Source organism: Pygocentrus nattereri, chromosome 17 (assembly GCF_015220715.1).
Source record: "Pygocentrus nattereri isolate fPygNat1 chromosome 17, fPygNat1.pri, whole genome shotgun sequence".
Classification (NCBI taxonomy): Eukaryota; Metazoa; Chordata; class Actinopteri; order Characiformes; family Serrasalmidae; genus Pygocentrus; species Pygocentrus nattereri.
In genome coordinates, this window is record NC_051227.1 from 27,144,614 (window position 1) to 27,162,268 (window position 17,655).

The 17,655-nt window shown below is 39.3% G+C and overlaps 1 protein-coding gene and 1 long non-coding RNA gene across 5 annotated transcripts; one reads left to right on the plus strand and one right to left on the minus strand.

Annotated features, from left to right (window-relative positions):
• Positions 1–813: 813 nt before the first annotated feature.
• rcbtb2 (regulator of chromosome condensation (RCC1) and BTB (POZ) domain containing protein 2) lies at positions 814–14,179 on the minus strand. Of its 4 annotated transcripts, none has more exons than XM_017696805.2 (12): positions 14,019–14,179; positions 11,901–12,027; positions 8,970–9,120; positions 8,546–8,712; positions 7,440–7,598; positions 7,071–7,178; positions 6,445–6,587; positions 5,509–5,699; positions 5,297–5,423; positions 4,284–4,423; positions 3,942–4,072; positions 814–2,625 (listed from the first exon to the last, which is right to left on the minus strand). In XM_017696805.2, exons 2-12 carry the CDS (start codon positions 12,024–12,026, stop codon positions 2,485–2,487), a joined length of 1,584 nt encoding a protein of 527 aa, XP_017552294.1. In that variant the 5' UTR covers position 12,027; positions 14,019–14,179; the 3' UTR covers positions 814–2,484. The 4 variants fall into 4 exon arrangements, 3 of the variants coding, with proteins under 3 accessions (XP_017552294.1, XP_017552292.1, XP_017552295.1); XM_017696803.2 differs by having other exon boundaries at positions 11,901–12,032; XM_017696806.2 differs by lacking the exon at positions 814–2,625 and adding an exon at positions 3,124–3,547 and having other exon boundaries at positions 11,901–12,032.
• On the plus strand, positions 13,311–14,295 carry LOC119265775. The gene is made up of 2 exons (XR_005131733.1): positions 13,311–13,377; positions 14,174–14,295. It is a non-coding gene; the product is annotated as an uncharacterized LOC119265775 (long non-coding RNA).
• Positions 14,296–17,655: the final 3,360 nt, after the last annotated feature.

The window sequence follows — 17,655 nt, forward strand, 5'->3', positions numbered from 1 at the left end:
AAAAAAAAAAAAGATGGTCTTATCTCAATTAATATGAAATAGCACAGAAGAGTAGCACTTGAATGATTCACTGAGAATCTGGCAAGATAAAGCAAACTGTGCACATGTTCTAGTGAGACACTGCCATCTGGAGGTAAGACTAAGCTTGAACTCTTAGCCCTTGCAAAACAAGGCTGGTTCCCACATAAAAAATACAAATGGAACTATTTTTTTCTTTTCTTATACAGGCGTTGAAAACACCAGTATCAGTGTGATATTTTGTCTTTAAAAACAACAACACTCCCATTTTTCATTAAAGATCTAGAGCATCAAAAAGCAGGCTAACATGCTGAAGCAACACAAACATTCAAACTAAGGGAAAAAATACACAACACAACGGCATCACACGTGTCGTGCACTCAGTACAGATTTGCTGTAGGATTGGATCAGACTCATTCCTTTTTCCCTACAATATTTAATCCACTATTTCCTGTTGATATCAGTCTGATACCCATCTCTAATCTTGATGCTTACTCTGGGGCTGTTGAGAGTACACTGCATGACAAAGAAAACAAACAAATGGATCCCAGACCAAATCAAGCCTCACTTCTCATTCAAAGCCATATAATTAAATTTTATTTTGCACAATACCGCATTTCCTCATTATAACTATTTTTGCATGTCACATTAAACTGTTTCAGATCCTTGTACAAAATGTGGTGTAAGACAAGGAAAACACAAAGAAACAAAGCAGCTTTTAGTTTATCATTGCATTTATTAAAGGAAAAAAAAAGTTTTGCAACACCTGTGTCAAGGGGGAAAAAAAACAAGCTATTTTTACTTAAATGTACTTTTATTTCAACACTGAGTGCAACATAGATACAGGGAGCAAGTTTCTTTTTTAAAACTTACAACAACAGCACAACTTAATGACCAGTTCCAACTACGAATCTGAGCTTCTGTAACAGTAAACATTTCTGTTGACAATTGATTGGGATAGCAGTGCCAATATCCTGTTGACTCATGTCAGAAAAAGCCATAAAAGGGAGTTATGTAACCAGGCTTTCCCACAAAGTGACATTTATAACTTAACTGTAAACAAGACGGCTGACAACTTAATGGAACCCATTTATACCTCTGCATTTAAACATTTCAGTTCCATTAGTAAAGACAGCCCTGTTGAGTCTGATGCTGCAAGATGTAAGCTTGAAAAGATACTTACTTATTTCTCTATAACATTATCTGATACTATTACAAGGTAAATGTTTTATTGGCATGATAAAGTGGTCACAAACACTCAAACGACTCTTAAGGACTACCTTCCAGTCAGTGAATGTTTTATATTCAGAGATAGTGAGCAATGCATTCAGCTGCTCACAAAAACTAATAAGTGACTAAAAGAGCACACTAGGCTCTTATTACCTCCTTATGTAAACACTATCCAAATAGCCTTAATAATCTTATATCTTACTAAATGGTGCATGTAAAACAATAAGTGCAAAACTACAGTAATATACACAATGTAAATACTGACCTTTGAAAAAGAAAATGGTGCAAAACAGAAAAATGTACAAACATTTGCGAAGTATAATCATATAAGGAGAGCTAGAAGCCCAAAGAATGGCAGAATAATTGCAAATACAAATCGAGTTCTGTTTTTAAAAATAACATGGTGTAATGCAAAGGTAAAAAATAACCATATATAACTCTAATAGCACTAAGCTTCAACGTCTTTTAGTGTTGGTTGAATCTTGACTTACTCAGAGTAAACAATAATACCCTTACAGGTATTACAGCTAAAACAGTTAAGATGCTGCTGGTGAAATGGTTATTTGTTGTCTGCATCATGCATCTGATTATGGTAAAACTATCCAAAAGTTAGTAATAGAGGGATACACAACTTGCAAGTAACCACTGACACTTAATGAACAGTACTTTCAGAATTACCAAGTAATTTTAAGTTAACCTTAAGCATTCTTTCCACTATTCACAAATAGCTCATAAGGTATCATACAGTATAACACACTCAATTATTGAGTAAATGAGTAGTCTACATGTGTAATCTATAGAATGAAAACCTTTCTACTGAAAACTGTCCTATGCTGTCAGTGTACTGTTGTGCTATTATGTTCATTCTCTTTTGATATCTTTCAAGTTCACTCAGACATTTTCGAACCTTCAAGCATCTATTAACATGTCTTGAAACATCTGAAGGTCATAAGTGAATAAGATCTTTCTACACTTTTGCACTAGTGGAATGTTCTTCCCTTATTACAAGTCTATATAATGATATTAATCCCTTTCATAGGCACCATCAGATACCTATGAGAACATCTTAAGCCCACTTCCAAGTCCCTTTTGAACTTCTAATGGCTTTTCTACCTGGTAGGCCTCCATCTCTAAACCCTTTTTAAAATAATTTTGGTGTCATTTCGGGAGTGGAGCTTCAAAGCATTGGGACCTACAGGTCAGTCAGTGCAGTAACTCTATGATCTGGTCCCACACTTAGTTTTTGAAGGCCCCATAGCGACTGGCTTTGCTAATGAAGTTCTTAAGCAGATCATGGTCCATGTCAGCGAAGGCCTGGGTCTGAGTCACAGCAGTAAGGTGGTTGACACAGAACTTGAAGCAAAAATCTTCCAGGTCCTGAAAATGAAGGAGCAAGTAACGAGTGCGAGTGAGACAACTTTAGAGCCCTATGCGCCACAAGCTTCCGCAAATGAAGCACCTCAGATTACGATTTGCGACACGTGTGATATTTGTGACACTTTAGTCAAAGTGAAGTTTACATTCTATAAAAAATACATGTTCAGGCATTGATAATGTAAACTAACTGCACACCTGTGATATTTCATAATAAAGCAATAAGCCATGTGAAGGCAAAAAAGGAGGGAAGGCCCAGTTTCCCTTTTCATTTTCTAAGGTGCCTTCTTACAGAATGTAGACAGTCATATATGAATATCTAAACACCCCCAAATTACATGTTTTGTGGATATTCTAAGTAAAAATAAGTTACCACATCACTTATTTTAGAATTTTCTGCACAATTTCTATTTATTCACTTTATTTATTTATTCAGATATTTCTATATTTATTTATATATTTATTCAGTTTAACATTATAATAAATATAAACGCACCATAACTTTTGCACAGCCACATTGTTTTATCTGCTTTCCCAAAAAGTTAAAATCAGTAAATAAACAGTAATTAAACAAAAATAAAATATGCAGAAGTGTGTTCTCTGTACAGGATGTGTGTAGTCATTTTTTGCTTACCAGTTATAATTATACACAAAAATTTTTAGTGTGGAACCCAAACTTTCACTTAAACTGTTTTGTCACAGCATCAGCAACTAAACTAGACAGCTGGTTAGCTCAAACAAATGAAAAGCAAAAAAAAAAAAAAGAAAAAGAAAAAAAGTACCAAGGTGTAGAAATTTTGTCTCAACAATCCCAAGAGCTATACATTTCAGTATTATAATAACAGCCTAGGCCTCATCCCCACAGTGAAAAATATACACATCTTTTTCACAGAAGTACATCCATTTATCCACTGTCTGATGCATCCTGTTGTGACACAAAATCAACAAAAGGAAAACTATGCTTCATTCCAATTTGCTGAATGTACCATGTCAAGACACGCTTTGTTCTAAGTAGGCTCTATGAGTGGGGAATAACAAAATGACATCTTACTCAGTGTGCCTCCATTTAGATAGAATATAAATAATTGTTAGAGCAAATCATTTACACTTTTTTGCTGTTCACATGGATCCTGCATATACTAGTCAGTGTGGAGTCAATTCCTATGAAACTGAAGAGTAGCAGCAGAATATCCATAACACTTTCACTAAACAATTTAACAACATATGAGTGTTCTGACACTGGCATGCCTGTCCGTAGAGGATAAAGATAGACAGTTTTTTCCTTGTAGTTGTAGTAGTGAACGAGACTGTGTGCTTACCCGTGCCTCATATTTGACAGCAGCAGACAACAGTGTGATTGCATTCTCTTCCGAAATGCCCCTTTTGATTGTCTCCTGGCACAACCTTTTCAGGCGGGTCTCTCTGTAGTATGTTGCAAGATCCAAAAGACCTTCACACCAGAGAAATCCAAGTGAATGGATCTTCATCTCATTTTATCAAAATATGAACTTCATTAGAAAGATGGTAATGGCTTTAGCATTCTCTATTAATCATGCTTAATTTCACAAAGTAAATATGAATGATGATCACTTCCTTCTACGAATATAACAAAGTACCAGCATTACTCCAGTCTCATTTAAAATGTCAGAATTTCTTTTTACCAATGGCATCTTCAGGTGGCAAGTTGATGGTGTCTGTATAAAGGTACTCAAGGAAGGCGCGATAAACCAAGTAGGAGAACTGATGGATCTCTATGGCCTCCTCATCAGTCTCGTTCAACAGTGCTCGGAAATGCTCACACCTTTTAACAGAAAAAACAATTATACAAGAAATATGTCTGAAAACAAGGCAGATTACACTTTTCAAGATTCTCTTGAACATGTTCAAACACACACATAGAAATGACTAATTAGATAAACAGTGTTAATTTTTAAACTTCCTTCTGGGAATTCTGTTCAAACCAGAAATGATCCTTTCGCTGTTTAAAAAAGGATAACATGCTAATCTGTACACATACTTCACATTAGTGGCTGCACAAGGATCTCTCTATAAAACAAAAAAATGTTTCAAAACATTTCTCTAAAATCTTAAAGGCTCAATGTGACCTCACCATATGGACCTTATCATTTACTTAGGTAATTTACCAGCGTTCCCAACACTAGAAAATGAAGCCTTGAGATCCTTCACAAATACAAAATGAAGAATGTCTGTTATTGTGCAACCTGAACAGACCATATATTTTGTCTGTAGTCTGTTACATTTTACTTCCTTGAGCAGGCTAAGGCATGTTTCTGTTAAATTACTACACTGCAGAGCAAATGTCTCTTTTATTTCCTTGTTTTGTCTTGCCTCCAGCAACATGCCAGATACACCTTCAACAAATCCGAGAAAAATACAAACATCTGCCCCCTCGTTTCCAACGGTAAAAAAAATCCTGCATAATTTGAGGAAGTTATATCTATGCCCGGTGCTCATTATATAAAGCAGCTTGTCAAGTGCAAGCACCAGGTTAGAAATGATTGCTTTTAAGATGCTAAGCCCAGACCAAGTATGCAACATACTTGCTTTAAGAAATGGAAATGCTTCAGTGGAATTAAGGCAAGCAACAGCTGGAAAACTATTTTGGCAAGCTTCCTGTAAGACTCCATATTGCCTGGAGGAACTCTCATAATACCTGATTTTAAGCAGGGCTTTGTGAACATGGATGCATTTTCCATCAACAAGGAACTTCAGGTCTGATATTTCTGGGCTGTCAAACTCTCTTTTGAGGGACTGGGCCACAGTCAGATAGTCATCTCCATCTAACAAACAGAATTTTCAGCATAGCTGTCAGACAACTTTCACTGGCAAGTGAAGACAGAGACTAAAAGCTTCTACACTTCTTACCCACAGTGAGAAGACGCCAGGTAACAGCAGGAGTGGCGAAGCATGCAAACACATCGTCAGTGCTGGAAAAGTGCGTTATGTGTGGGTAAGGAACCGCCTGGCCACGACACTGACCCCACATCAGCACCTGGCCACTCTGTGTCTTGGCAGCTGACGTGTGGCTGGTGTGACATGCTGCCACTTCTACCATCCTAAGAAACAGAGAGAAATGCTTAGAACACAAGCTAATTTAGCAGCTCTACATACCAGAAGAGGCTTTAAGTAGCAATGAGCTATTTTCCTTTTTTGGGAAAGGAGCAGCTCCATGAAAAACGAACACTGGCATTTTATTTTGAAAGTGTTATTTGTATTAGCTGGTTTAATGCCCAGTGTTGACTTTCCCAGACAGAGAGCAGTCATTCTCTTTAGTAAACTCACCAAAAACAAAGTGCCTACAGAGAATGCTAAGAAAATAATATACAATGGTGACTTTCAAGTCAAGAAAAGGGGGGAAAAACAAAAAAAAAAAAAAAAAAAAAAAAAAAAAAAAAAACCACACAATATATTGCTTAGTGCTATACATACATATATGTATGTGTGTAATATATATATATATGCACACGCACACACACACACACACACACACACACACACACACACAATATTTTGATACGACAGCAACTATATACATATTTATTATGTATCTGCACTCTGCAAATATATAACTTCATATTCATCAACAAAAGCACCCCTCAACTACAGTCTCCACATTCCAATGTAGCAAAACCCACAGATACACAGCCCAGATACACCACATTCAAACACTATTTAAAAAAAAAAAAAAGAAAAACAAACAAAACAAAGCTACACCTGAAAAATCTAGACTTCTGACAGGTAAAAGGAATGCAGAAATAAACAAAGTGGGAAATCTTTGTGACATTACAAGCTTATTGTCACCTCTCCTTGTCCATGTTGATGAGTGTTGGTAATGCCTGGTTGCTCTTGTTTCCAGTGCCCAACTGCCCATAAGAGTTGGCACCCCAGGCGTAAACAAATCCCTCATCTGTTAGTGCCAGTGTATGTGCATAGCCGCAGGCCACCTGCAAACAGCAAACATTTACTTTTCCATTAATGTTGCATGTTGACTGGATAGACATGCTTTATCAGCCCACCTGAGCAGTGAAAAGACTTCCCCCAATGTCAGGCCTGTAAGTTTGAGCCTTGTAATGTCTTAAACAGTAATAATGAACATTTTTTTTTTTAACCCAAGGTTACCGACTTACCCTAATACATTTTTTTCGTTCGTTTTTAATAGGTTAAATTTTTTAAGAAAACATTTTCTTGTTTTTGTCTTTCCCCATTCTCTTATCATTTACAGGATTATTTGTCAATTCTATGATATTTTACTGTATAATAAAAAAACTAGAAATATATAGCCTGTTACTGCAATGTGTCTCATTTGTGGTCTGGCAAGGAGACCATTGCGTAGGTCACGCACATGTGCACAGCCTTTTAAGAGCTTAAATGTGAACAAACAAAAGCAACAAGAAGCTTGAAACACCTTGCGCACTTTGTTTCCTCACCTGCACAATGTTGACTCCCTGCAGAGCTGCGATACGGCAGGGTGTTTGCTGGTTGCCATTGTTGCCCAAACCCAGCTGCCCGTTACAGTTATAGCCCCAGCCGTAGGTCTGCCAACACAGTACTCAGTCAGAAAACATGGCAGCTATACAGAATCACTGAGAAGAATAATGATACCCTTTAATTTGCAGCAGAATGAAGGAAGGGGAAAAATTACAACAACCATATATTTCCCTTCACACACTTGATACATATGACCCTCAAACAACCTGAAGTGGGTACAACCAAATCAGCTCAAACAAACTGCTACACAATGATATGCCATATCAATTAGATGGATGCAATTCAAAATTAGAAGACAGACTATTCACCTCCCCATTGTCCAGGACAGCCATGGAGCAGAGCTGTCCGCAGGCAATGTTTACAACAACCTTGTTCTGCAGGCAGCTGCTGACCCTGCGTGGGGTTGGTTGGTTGGCTGTGGAACCAGAGCCCACCTGGCCAGAGTTGTTGTAGCCCCAGGCATACACCTGAAAAAGAAACAGTTACGCTTTTACTATTGGAGTAGTAGGCAAAGGATCAAGTAAACAGACAGCAGAAGAGACAAATAAAATTATACTACCAGTCAAAAGTTTTACCGCAGCAGGCTTTTCTTTGTTATTACCATTTTCCATTTCTTTTATTAATAAAAAGGCATCAATATATCTTCTATATCTATATATCTTCTTTTTAAATTGAGTATCCTCCTTTGCCTGAGGAAGCTTTGCACTGCACTATCCAACAGCTGAAAACATTTTCTTTTGCAATTTGAATTTTGTTTATAATTCCTATTTATTTAATGTAACAAAAAAGCATAAACATATGCACAGACCACAATGTTCACATTTTAGTTTTCTTCACAAAATGTTCAGTTCAACAATTTTATGGTGAGTTTTCTGTAGACGTAAACATGGTTTCACTCAGTCCAAAAGCACAAGATGTCAGCTTAATTTTAAGACCAATTAGACCTTAGTAGGGCATTCTGGAGAGTAATGCTAGCCAAATAACTGCTGCTCTACCTGCCCTAAGCTTTCCACGTATGCACATGAAGGGCAAACAGAGGGGCCAGAACAGAGCCATACCGCCAAACACAACTTACTGCAGATGGAAACAAAATATTTTCTTGAAAAGAAAAGAAAAGAAAAAAAAAAGTGGTCTTGACTGAGATGCATTTTATTTGTTTATCTTTTTCCAGAGCAAAATACAATGATGTGTGAGCTGTGGTAGGACAGATCTTTTCAGACAGGCTGTCTAGACACCGACAACAGAATTTCTCACTCTTTGTTGGCACGGGTGCAGGCAAGCGTGAATGTCTCTCTGTGGAATCGAGTCCAAAGAATTTACTCTCAATTCCCCAAAATGCATGGAATCAGAGAATCAACTCTTTTTGGGAACAATTTTTAGCACTACTGATTATATCATTAGTAACGAACAGCACCTCTCCTTCAGTGGTGAGAGCGATGGTGTGATGGGAACCACAGGCCACTTCAGTCACTCTCTTGTTAATGAGGTTAGTGGAGACCAGAGCAGGTGTCAGGCCATGATTTGTGGTGCCATTCCCCAACTGGCTGTAGCCATTGTGGCCCCAGGCATAGACCTCTCCTTCTACATGGGAGGGAAAAAAAAAAAAGACATACACAAAGTTCACACTTCAGAGTCAAAATCAAAGTGTCTTCACCAAGTCTACCTAGAAAACGATTAGTCTTATGAGCCTTTTTTCTGCTGCCATATTTCTGGCTTTTTAGCCCTAAAGCAAAAATTACTGTCGAAGTGTCACTTTGCCTTTTCGTCATAGCTTTGCTCTTCAAATAACATAAGTAACTATTTTTATAAAATACAAGTTTAGTAAACCTCTTTCACACCTGCAGTTGCAATGACCACATGTGGTCCTGTGCCATAGCTCAGAGATACAATCTTTTTCCCACATAAGACATCAATCCTTCTTGACTCAATGGTGCTTTGCATGTCCCCCAGACCCAAGCAACCGCTGCAGTTTGTTCCCAGAGCAAAAACCTGTGAACACACACAGAGAAAGTGTTGAGCTACAGCTGAACAGCAGTCAAATGGATTTAGCTTTAATACTTTTGTACTATAGAGAACCAAAAAAAAAAAAAAAAAAAAAAAAAAAAAAAAGTCATTCTAATAGGGGACCAATAATTAAATAAATAAAACCTATACATAAAACACTGTATTCCAAAACTGCTATTTTTTCAGTGGAGCTTCTTTGTGATCTGATTTTTCTATGTTAATTAATACAAATGTTTTAATAGATCTTTGAGAGCCTTTTTTTAACAAACTTTAAAAAAAGAAAAACATATTTTATACATTTATTATTATATATTAAATACATAAAGGTTTTTAGGGAACATTAAAAGAGAAAACAATTAATAAACCCTTAAAAACCCTTTGTCCCAAAAGGATATATAGACTAACTGTCTAACTACTTGTTAAAGCCGATTTATAGACGCTAGACTGCGTCACTGGATGCAAGAACAATTGGCACCACCACTGTAAGCACTACACTTAAACACTTTGTACAGCAAAGGACAATTCACTATTAAAACACATCTGTGTATGCCTATGGCAGCAACACACCTGCTGTTGAATGCCTGCAAATTGTTTTCTATTGACCCATAAATGAGCCTTTTACAACAGTTTTGTTGATAACAGCCCAGTACATTATAGCCACAATATATACACGCCAATGCCAAATGTTTGAATGGGAGTGTTACAACGACTTTTAAACTGTTTACATTTCAGCGTGTGCCTGTCCTGAACCTTGGTGCTGTGGTTGCCAGGATTTTTTTTTTGTCTTAAATGAACAGCAGACTATTGTTTTGAAGTTCTCCAGCACTTGCTGATGTTTAATGATGTTCAGGTTATATTATACCTAGTCCAGGAACTTTTAAACTGTTTACATTTCAGTGTGTGCCTGTCCTGAACCTTGGTGCTGTGGTTACCAGGATTTTTTTTTGTCTTAAATGAACAGCAGACTATTGTTTTGAAGTTCTCCAGCACTTGCTGATGTTTAATGATGTTCAGGTTATATTATACCTAGTCCAGGAACTTTTAAACTGTTTACATTTCAGTGTGTGCCTGTCCTGAACCTTGGTGCTGTGGTTACCAGGATTTTTTTTTGTCTTAAATGAACAGCAGACTATTGTTTTGAAGTTCTCCAGCACTTGCTGATGTTTAATGATGTTCAGGTTATATTATACCTAGTCCAGGATACCTAGAGCTCTTTGGAATTGAAACAGAATAAACAAGCAAAGATAAGATTTCAAATATCATAAAGAAAATTAGAAGTTTAGGTAGTATAAGCCTATACAAAGTGTGGGAGGTATATCTGAAAGCGAAACAGTGAATTTGAGTGTGACCACAGCAAGTGATTTTGAAAAACAAATGGGTGAACACAAAAGAATGGGAATGGGAAATTAATATAAAGGTAAACTGGCATAGGCCTATTTTACCTTAACCTGATTTTTTACTACAGGCTTAATTGTTAGGATATAAACACGGTGACAGTGGTTTGATGGGAAATGCTCCATTCAGTCAGAACTGTTCACAGCAGTGGCGACAGGAACCAAAATTTAGGAATATTGCATGTATTGTGCTGGTACAAGTGGATCAGACATAGCAGCGCTGCCAGAGTTTTAAAACACTTCAGTGCTTCTGCTGGACTGAAAATAGTCCACCAAACAAAATATCCAGCCCTGTAGGCAGCAACCTGTGATGAAGGACTAAAGAATAACCAACACCAACAGATGCAGCAACAGATAAGCTATTGTCTCTGACTTTACATCTACAAGGTGGATCAACAAGGTAGAAGTGGACAGTGACTGGACACCGTTTAAAGGGGGAAAAAAACACCAGCAGCTGCTGTGTTTGTTCTGTTTATATAAGCACACCACAGACTAACATACCACTACCATGTAGTGCTGAGAATGACCCACTACTCAAATGATACCTGTTCTGTGGGGGTCCTGGCCACTGAAGAACACAGCAAAAGGGGGCTAACAAAGTATGCAGAGAAACAGACAATTGTCTGTAATTGTACAACTACAAAGTGCTCCTATATGGCAAGTGGAGCTGATAAAATAGACAAAGATTGTAGACATAAGGTAGGTGTACTTAAGGAAGTGGCCAGCTGGTGTAGGTTCACTGGTTGTTTTCGATAATAAATAAAATGGCTAAACTTTGTAGACAGTAGACATTGCAACCCACTCCTACCACCACAGTACAGAAATCTGTAATCAGCAAGTTGTCTACAATGCAACATTTGACATCAGACCACTTTTTGAATGAGAGTGTGAATGAGAGCTTATATCTCAATAACCAAGTTGTGCAGACATTTTGATGGAATTCCCCTTAAAGATTCAGGAGACACAAATGGAAGAAATCCCATCAAGAAGACAGACTTTATTTATTATATATGCAACCAAGTTCAGTTGTTTCTCTGTAAAATGCATATATATGTGACAAAGACAAGTAACAACCAGAGAAACTCCAAAATCCTATCATGGAAAAGGGTTGACTCCAGAGTCACACACTGTTCTACTCAGGATACAAACAAGGCTTGTGTTGTATTACAGGCCTATATATAGCTTACTTCTTATCACCCTCAGTCTGTGTCACTTTCCCTCCTCCCAATTCCTGACCACACACTGAGTACATGACCCATTGAGTTTGTATCCAAATTGCATTCTCTAGGACAAATTATGTACTGCAAATGATCCATTCACTAATTCCTTTTAATAAGGTTCTACAGCACACTATTAGTGAGCAAAGCCTACCTCATCGTTGACCGTAACGTAAAGCGCCTCATTAGCAGCACTGCCAAACACACAGGCCTGGCGGATGAGTCGCAGTTCCTCAGGAGGCAGGAGTGCAAACACTGGCCACTTTCCCACGTCTAGCATGCTACTCTGCAACAAACAGGATAAACAGACATACACGCTTTCCTCAACCAGGGGGAAAAGGATACAAGGCTGCAGATCGATCACAACACCAGCCTTCTGAGGGTAGACTTGGGTTGAAGTAGATTTGACCAACGCCTTCTGAACACTTACACTATGATGACCGGACAGATGTTTAGAATTGACCGATAATTGTGTTTTATAGTACTCTGGAAGAGCAGAATGACGCTGTGCACCTGTGCTAAAACTTCTGCAATGTATTTATTTTATATTTATAACGCAACAGAAATAAATATTCTATTTCTCTGTAATGCTACTCCAATAGATGCAGTGAATTTCCCAGTAATTTCCTGATTTTACAATTATTTCTAAAATAGCATTAGCAGATATGAACATGAAAAATATTGGATACAGGTATCAACTCACAGGTCCTATTTTGGTGCATTGCTTATACCTTTCATTCTCATCTTGTCTGCTTCCATCATCATGCAAGCTGCAAGAAGTACATAGTGGACACCAAAGACCTTGGGCCTTATCTAGTCTTGATCAATTGTAAAATCTCAATTGCAAGCTAAATTGATGATGGAAGAATATAAGGGCTAATTAAAATTGTCATGTCAGACCGGTTTAAGTAAAAACCGTATCATGGTGAAGAGTCCACAATATGCAAAACTATTTAGATTAATTGACCCTTATTAGTCCCACAAAGGGGAAACCTATCTGTGAAGTGAAACACCACATACACACTAGAGGCAGTGAGCACACTTGCCCGGAGCGGTGGGCAGCCCTATCCACAGCTCCCGGGGGGCAGTTGGGGTTAGGTGCCTCGCTCAACATCAGTTATGTTCTGTCGGCTCTGGGGATCAAACCAGCGACCTTCTGGTCACAGGATTGGTTCCCCATCCTCCTCCAGCCCCCATGTACAGCAAAAGCAAATCACACTGAGATACATCAGTGGTCACCAATCCTGGATCCTGGTCCTGGACATCTAACTTCCTGTGGACTGTAGTTCAAACCACAATCTTTCACACCTGCTCCAGCTAATATATTTCTTCAAACGTTTTTGACTGAAAAGTTAGTGCAGGTAAGGAAAAGGGCAGCATGATAGACACAGGCTGGAACTAAACTTCGCAGGAAAATAGATCTTCACTTGGCCCTGGAGCTTTTTGCCTTTTTCAGAGACGTTCAGTTAGGTGTAGAGCAGTGGGCAATCCAAAACGAGGAGTAAAGGTCTGCTAGATAAGATCTAAGAAGGAAGAAGTGAAAGCTGGTGCTTTAAGTGAACACCTGTGAGTACAGGGTTGCCTTCGTAAGACTAATTGCTACAGAGCTGCGCTTGATGTTTAACTCGCTGGTATGTGCTTGGCTTATACCCTCCTGTTTTTTGAACCACAATCTTTCATAAAATCTGATTCACTATCTTATACGTAACTTTGACAGCAGAGAAATGGAAAACGAGATAGTTAAATTAGTTAACTAACTAGCTAACAAGTGACGGACGAAAGTGCAGCCTATTACCGTCTTAGCTAGCCAGAGCTGTACATGAATAATACAAAGAGAGAAAACATTTTTTCACACAGTTTGGGCGTTAATGTATCGCAATAACCTTCATGCATTTAACCTCAGATGTATATCTTAGCTTGGCCAGCTAAATTAGCTAAGCTAGCTAGTGTAGTGTAGTTAGCTAAGCTAAGTAGCTTCTAGCCGGAGCATGTTTTACAGTGCGGCGTCCATAATGGTCATTATAAGGATACCAGCAATGTATCTACTTTAGTCACATCAGCCTAAAACCAAGTTATTAGCACAATATTTATCTTACAAGATTGGATAAGTTCTACTACTAGGTTAGCTAACTGTGTAACTTCAGCTAAGTTGCCAAGCTAGCTAGCTGCTACCTAAGTTAGCGGGTGGCTTCGTTAGGATTACAGTGAATCACTTAGGAACAGTAAACAAACATCAGTGCTTTTCAAAAAGGGAAGAAACCGTTAACGTTACCTTGTGCTATTAAATTAACGCCAGTGCCTTCTTCATCGAGAGGGTGTCTAGCTACGTTAGTTTCTTTTCTCGAAATCGTTTCCATTCACATAAACTGGTTCGCCCAGCTGCCCCGAGTTTTCTTGCTAATGTTAGCCGCCTGCTGTCATTTCCAGCCCGCTGAAGCCTTCATCTCACTGCGGAGGAGGAAAGGAGAGGAGAAGAGAGGCATGTTTCCTCCTCACACTGCTGGCTGCATGCCCGTAGCAGGATGGAGAAGTTTACACAGCTTCTGGAGGAAAAAAAACGTTCAGGCCTTTCTTAAAAGCATTCAGTAGTTGATGAGCCCTGGATGATCTGTCAGGGAACACCTACAACATCCTCTCTTATCCACAGTAGCAGTGATTTCATTACAAGCTGAAGTCTTGTACTCCACTCCACTCCACTCTCCCTCACAAAAACACCACGCCTGCGTCAGCGGCTGTGGTCAGAGCCCTCGCTCAGCTCCACTTGAGCTGCCCAGTTTTCTATTGAACCTGCATGTCATTAATAGTGATGAACAACCTGCCAACTCACTGCGCGTGAGTGAAAGTAGTTATTTTTATTCAGTGGTGGACAGTAACTAAGTAAATGTAATTCATTACTGTACTTAAGTAGTTTTTTTTCGTGTATCTGTACTTTACTTAAGTTTTTCCATTTTGGGCGACTTTTTACTTTCACTCCACTACATTTCAATGTCTAATATCTGACTTTTTACTCCACTACACTTTGAGAAATCTGTCGTTCCTTTTGATTTTTGTGTGTAACATGTTAAAACAAAAGAAGCGCAAAGCAAGAGCACCAATCAGGGCACAGCGGTCATTTTGTTTAGAGCTGGTTTTGACCTGTTGGTCATACCGACCCAGTGCAGCACACGGTTCAACATCAGTGCAGCAGTGTAAAAATTTGGGAGCACATGCGTCACCTAAATGATGAACTAACCTAACTTTGTGTAAATAGACCACAATATAGAAATATGTCCACACATGCAGTCGTGACGTGTTTCTTTTTTTCTGAATTCATACAAACACTTTCATTTTATAGTAAATTAGTTTGGGCTAGTTTATGTTTATGAACAGAGACCTACAGATCAACATAATAAAGGAAAACTTAAAAATAAATACAATAAATTAAACAGACATTAGACACAGTAAACAGACATGACAGTGCAGCACTGACACAGCACACATTTCTGGACATGAGGTAGTGAGAATAAGGTGCAGAGATATTTAACATGCTGTGATCTGTGAGTCACGCAGTCAGATGACATACATAAACACAGCAGTTACTGGGATAGAAAAACCTGAGTAAAACAGTGTAAACACAGTGTTAGCAGGAACGATCCAGTGCAGGTAGAGCATCCAAAGAGATGTGTGTGAGGGGGGTTTAGTTCAGTCCTTATGAGTTTAAAAACCTGATCACTTGAGGAGCAAAGCTGTTACAGAGTCTGGCAGTGGTGGCATGGATGCTCCTGTACCTTCTGCCAGACAGCAGCAGTGAAAAAAGTCTGTTTGAGGGATGGATGGGGTCGTCCGCAATGCTAGTGGCTTTCTGGATACAATGTGGTGTAGATGTCCATGATGGAGGGGAGAGAGACCCCAATGATCTTCTCCTGCTGTCCTCACTATACGCTGTAGTGTTTTGCGGTCCGAGGCGGTGCAATTCCCAAACCAGGTGATAATGCAGCTGCTCAGGATGCTCTCCACAGTCCCCCTGTAGAACATAGTGAGCACGGGAGGGGGGAGATGAGCCTTCTTCAGTCTCCACAGGAAGTAGAGGTGCTGCTGGGATCTCTTAGCTATGGAGTTGGTGTTGAGGGACCAGGTGAGGTTCTCTGTGACATGGACACCAAAGAACTTGATGCATCTGACGATTTCCACAGCAGAGCCAGTGATGTTCAGTGGGGGGTGGTCACCTTGCACTCTTCGGAAGTCAACAACCATCTCCTTAGTTTTGTCTACATTCAGAGACAGGTTGTTGGTTCTGCACCAGTCCGTTAGCCGCTGCACCTCCTCTCTCGTTTGCTGACTTATCATTCTTGCTGATCAGACCCACCACAGTCGTGTCATCAGCAAATCTGATGATGTGATTTGAGCTGTGCTTTGCAGTACAGTCATGAGTCAGCAGAGTAAACAGCAGTGGACTAAGCACACAGCCCTGAGGGGCACCAGTGCTCAGTATGGTGGTTCTGGAGATGTTATTACCTGTCCTGACTAACTGAGGTCACTCAGTCAGGAAATAAAGGATCCAGTTACAGAGGGATTCCAGGTGGGTGAGTTCCAGGTGGAGTGTGGTGGAGATGGCATCGTCTGTTGAGTGGTTGGGGCGAAATGCAAATTATAGTGGGTTCAATGAAGGAGGAAGCTGGTCTTTAATGTGCCTCATGACAAGCCTCACAAAGCACTTCATGATGATGGGAGTGAGTGCAGCAGGACGGTAGTCATTGAGGCACTGGAGACTTCTTCGGCACAGGGATAATGATGGTGGACTTGAAGCATGTTGGAACAACTGCAGTGCTCAGCGAGATGTTGAATATGTCCGTGAGAACATCAGCCAGCTGTTCAGCACATTCTCTAAGCACTCTGCCTGGTATGCTGTCAGAGCCTGGTGCTTTTCGTGGGTTTACTCTTGTAGAGTTCTCCGCACATCAGCAGTGGACACACACAGTACCTGTTCACTTGGAGGAGGTGTGGTTTTCCTCGCCGTTGTGCCGTTCTGTTGCTCAAACCAAGCATAGAAGTTATTATGCACATCTGGAAGGGAGGCATCACTGTCACAAGCAGGTGGAGGTGACTTGTAGTTGGTGATGGCCTGGATGCCCTGCCACATGTGCCATGTGTCAGCAGTGTTTTGAAAATGATTGTGGATTTTCTTTGAGTAGGCATGCTTAGCCTCTGATGGCCTGGGAAAGCTTGGTTCTTCCTATCCTGAGGCTTGCTTTGTCACTTGACTTGGTCCATTCCTATGCTAGTGTGTCCAGGAATAATGGTCAGAAATGGGTTGTCAGTACCAAAAGTTGCATGGATTCATCAATATTTACAGTGACTCAGTGGTGAAAAAAAAAAAGGGCATGGTGCGAAAAAAGCACTCCTAATTGCATGTTGTGGGGGGATAAAACATTCCAAATGGTATGATGGGGGGGCATTCACAATGTCAGCATGGTTGCCAAAGATATTCATTCCCCAGCCAGGTGGTAAATAAGGGTGCACTCATTATCACAGGCTTTATTCACACAGAGGAATTTTCTCTGTGCCATGGTTTGATTCTGCTCTGTAAACACGCATACGTTATCAGAAGTCAGAAAGATCAAGGAAACTGATGACCTGAGTTGAAGTTCATAAAATCAAAAGTCAGAGGTTTGTAGAATACATAGAAGGTTAGGGTTAGTTCCACATTAATATTTTAGTTGTATAATTAAGTAAATTATTGAGAAAGGTGACAAATATTTTTAGTTGATGAAACTCAAAATATTTATTTCTATAACTCAATATGATCAAAGTCTTAAAAGTAAATACAACAATTACATAAGTGGCATCTTAAATATTTTGTGGAAACAGATTGCCTCAGATTATAAATGTTATAAATGGACACATAAATGCTTATGCAAAACATTTAAGCT

Excerpts from the sequence above, each read along its gene's own strand:
- rcbtb2 (XM_017696805.2), bottom strand. The coding sequence starts at position 12,026 with ATGCTAGACGTGGGAAAGTGGCCAGTGTTTGCACTCCTGCCTCCTGAG. Across the intron at positions 9,121-11,900 it reads ACGTTACGGTCAACGATGAG|GTTTTTGCTCTGGGAACAAA; the intron begins GTAGGCTTTGCT and ends GTGTGTTCACAG. Across the intron at positions 8,713-8,969 it reads TGTGGTCATTGCAACTGCAG|AAGGAGAGGTCTATGCCTGG; the intron begins GTGTGAAAGAGG and ends CCTCCCATGTAG.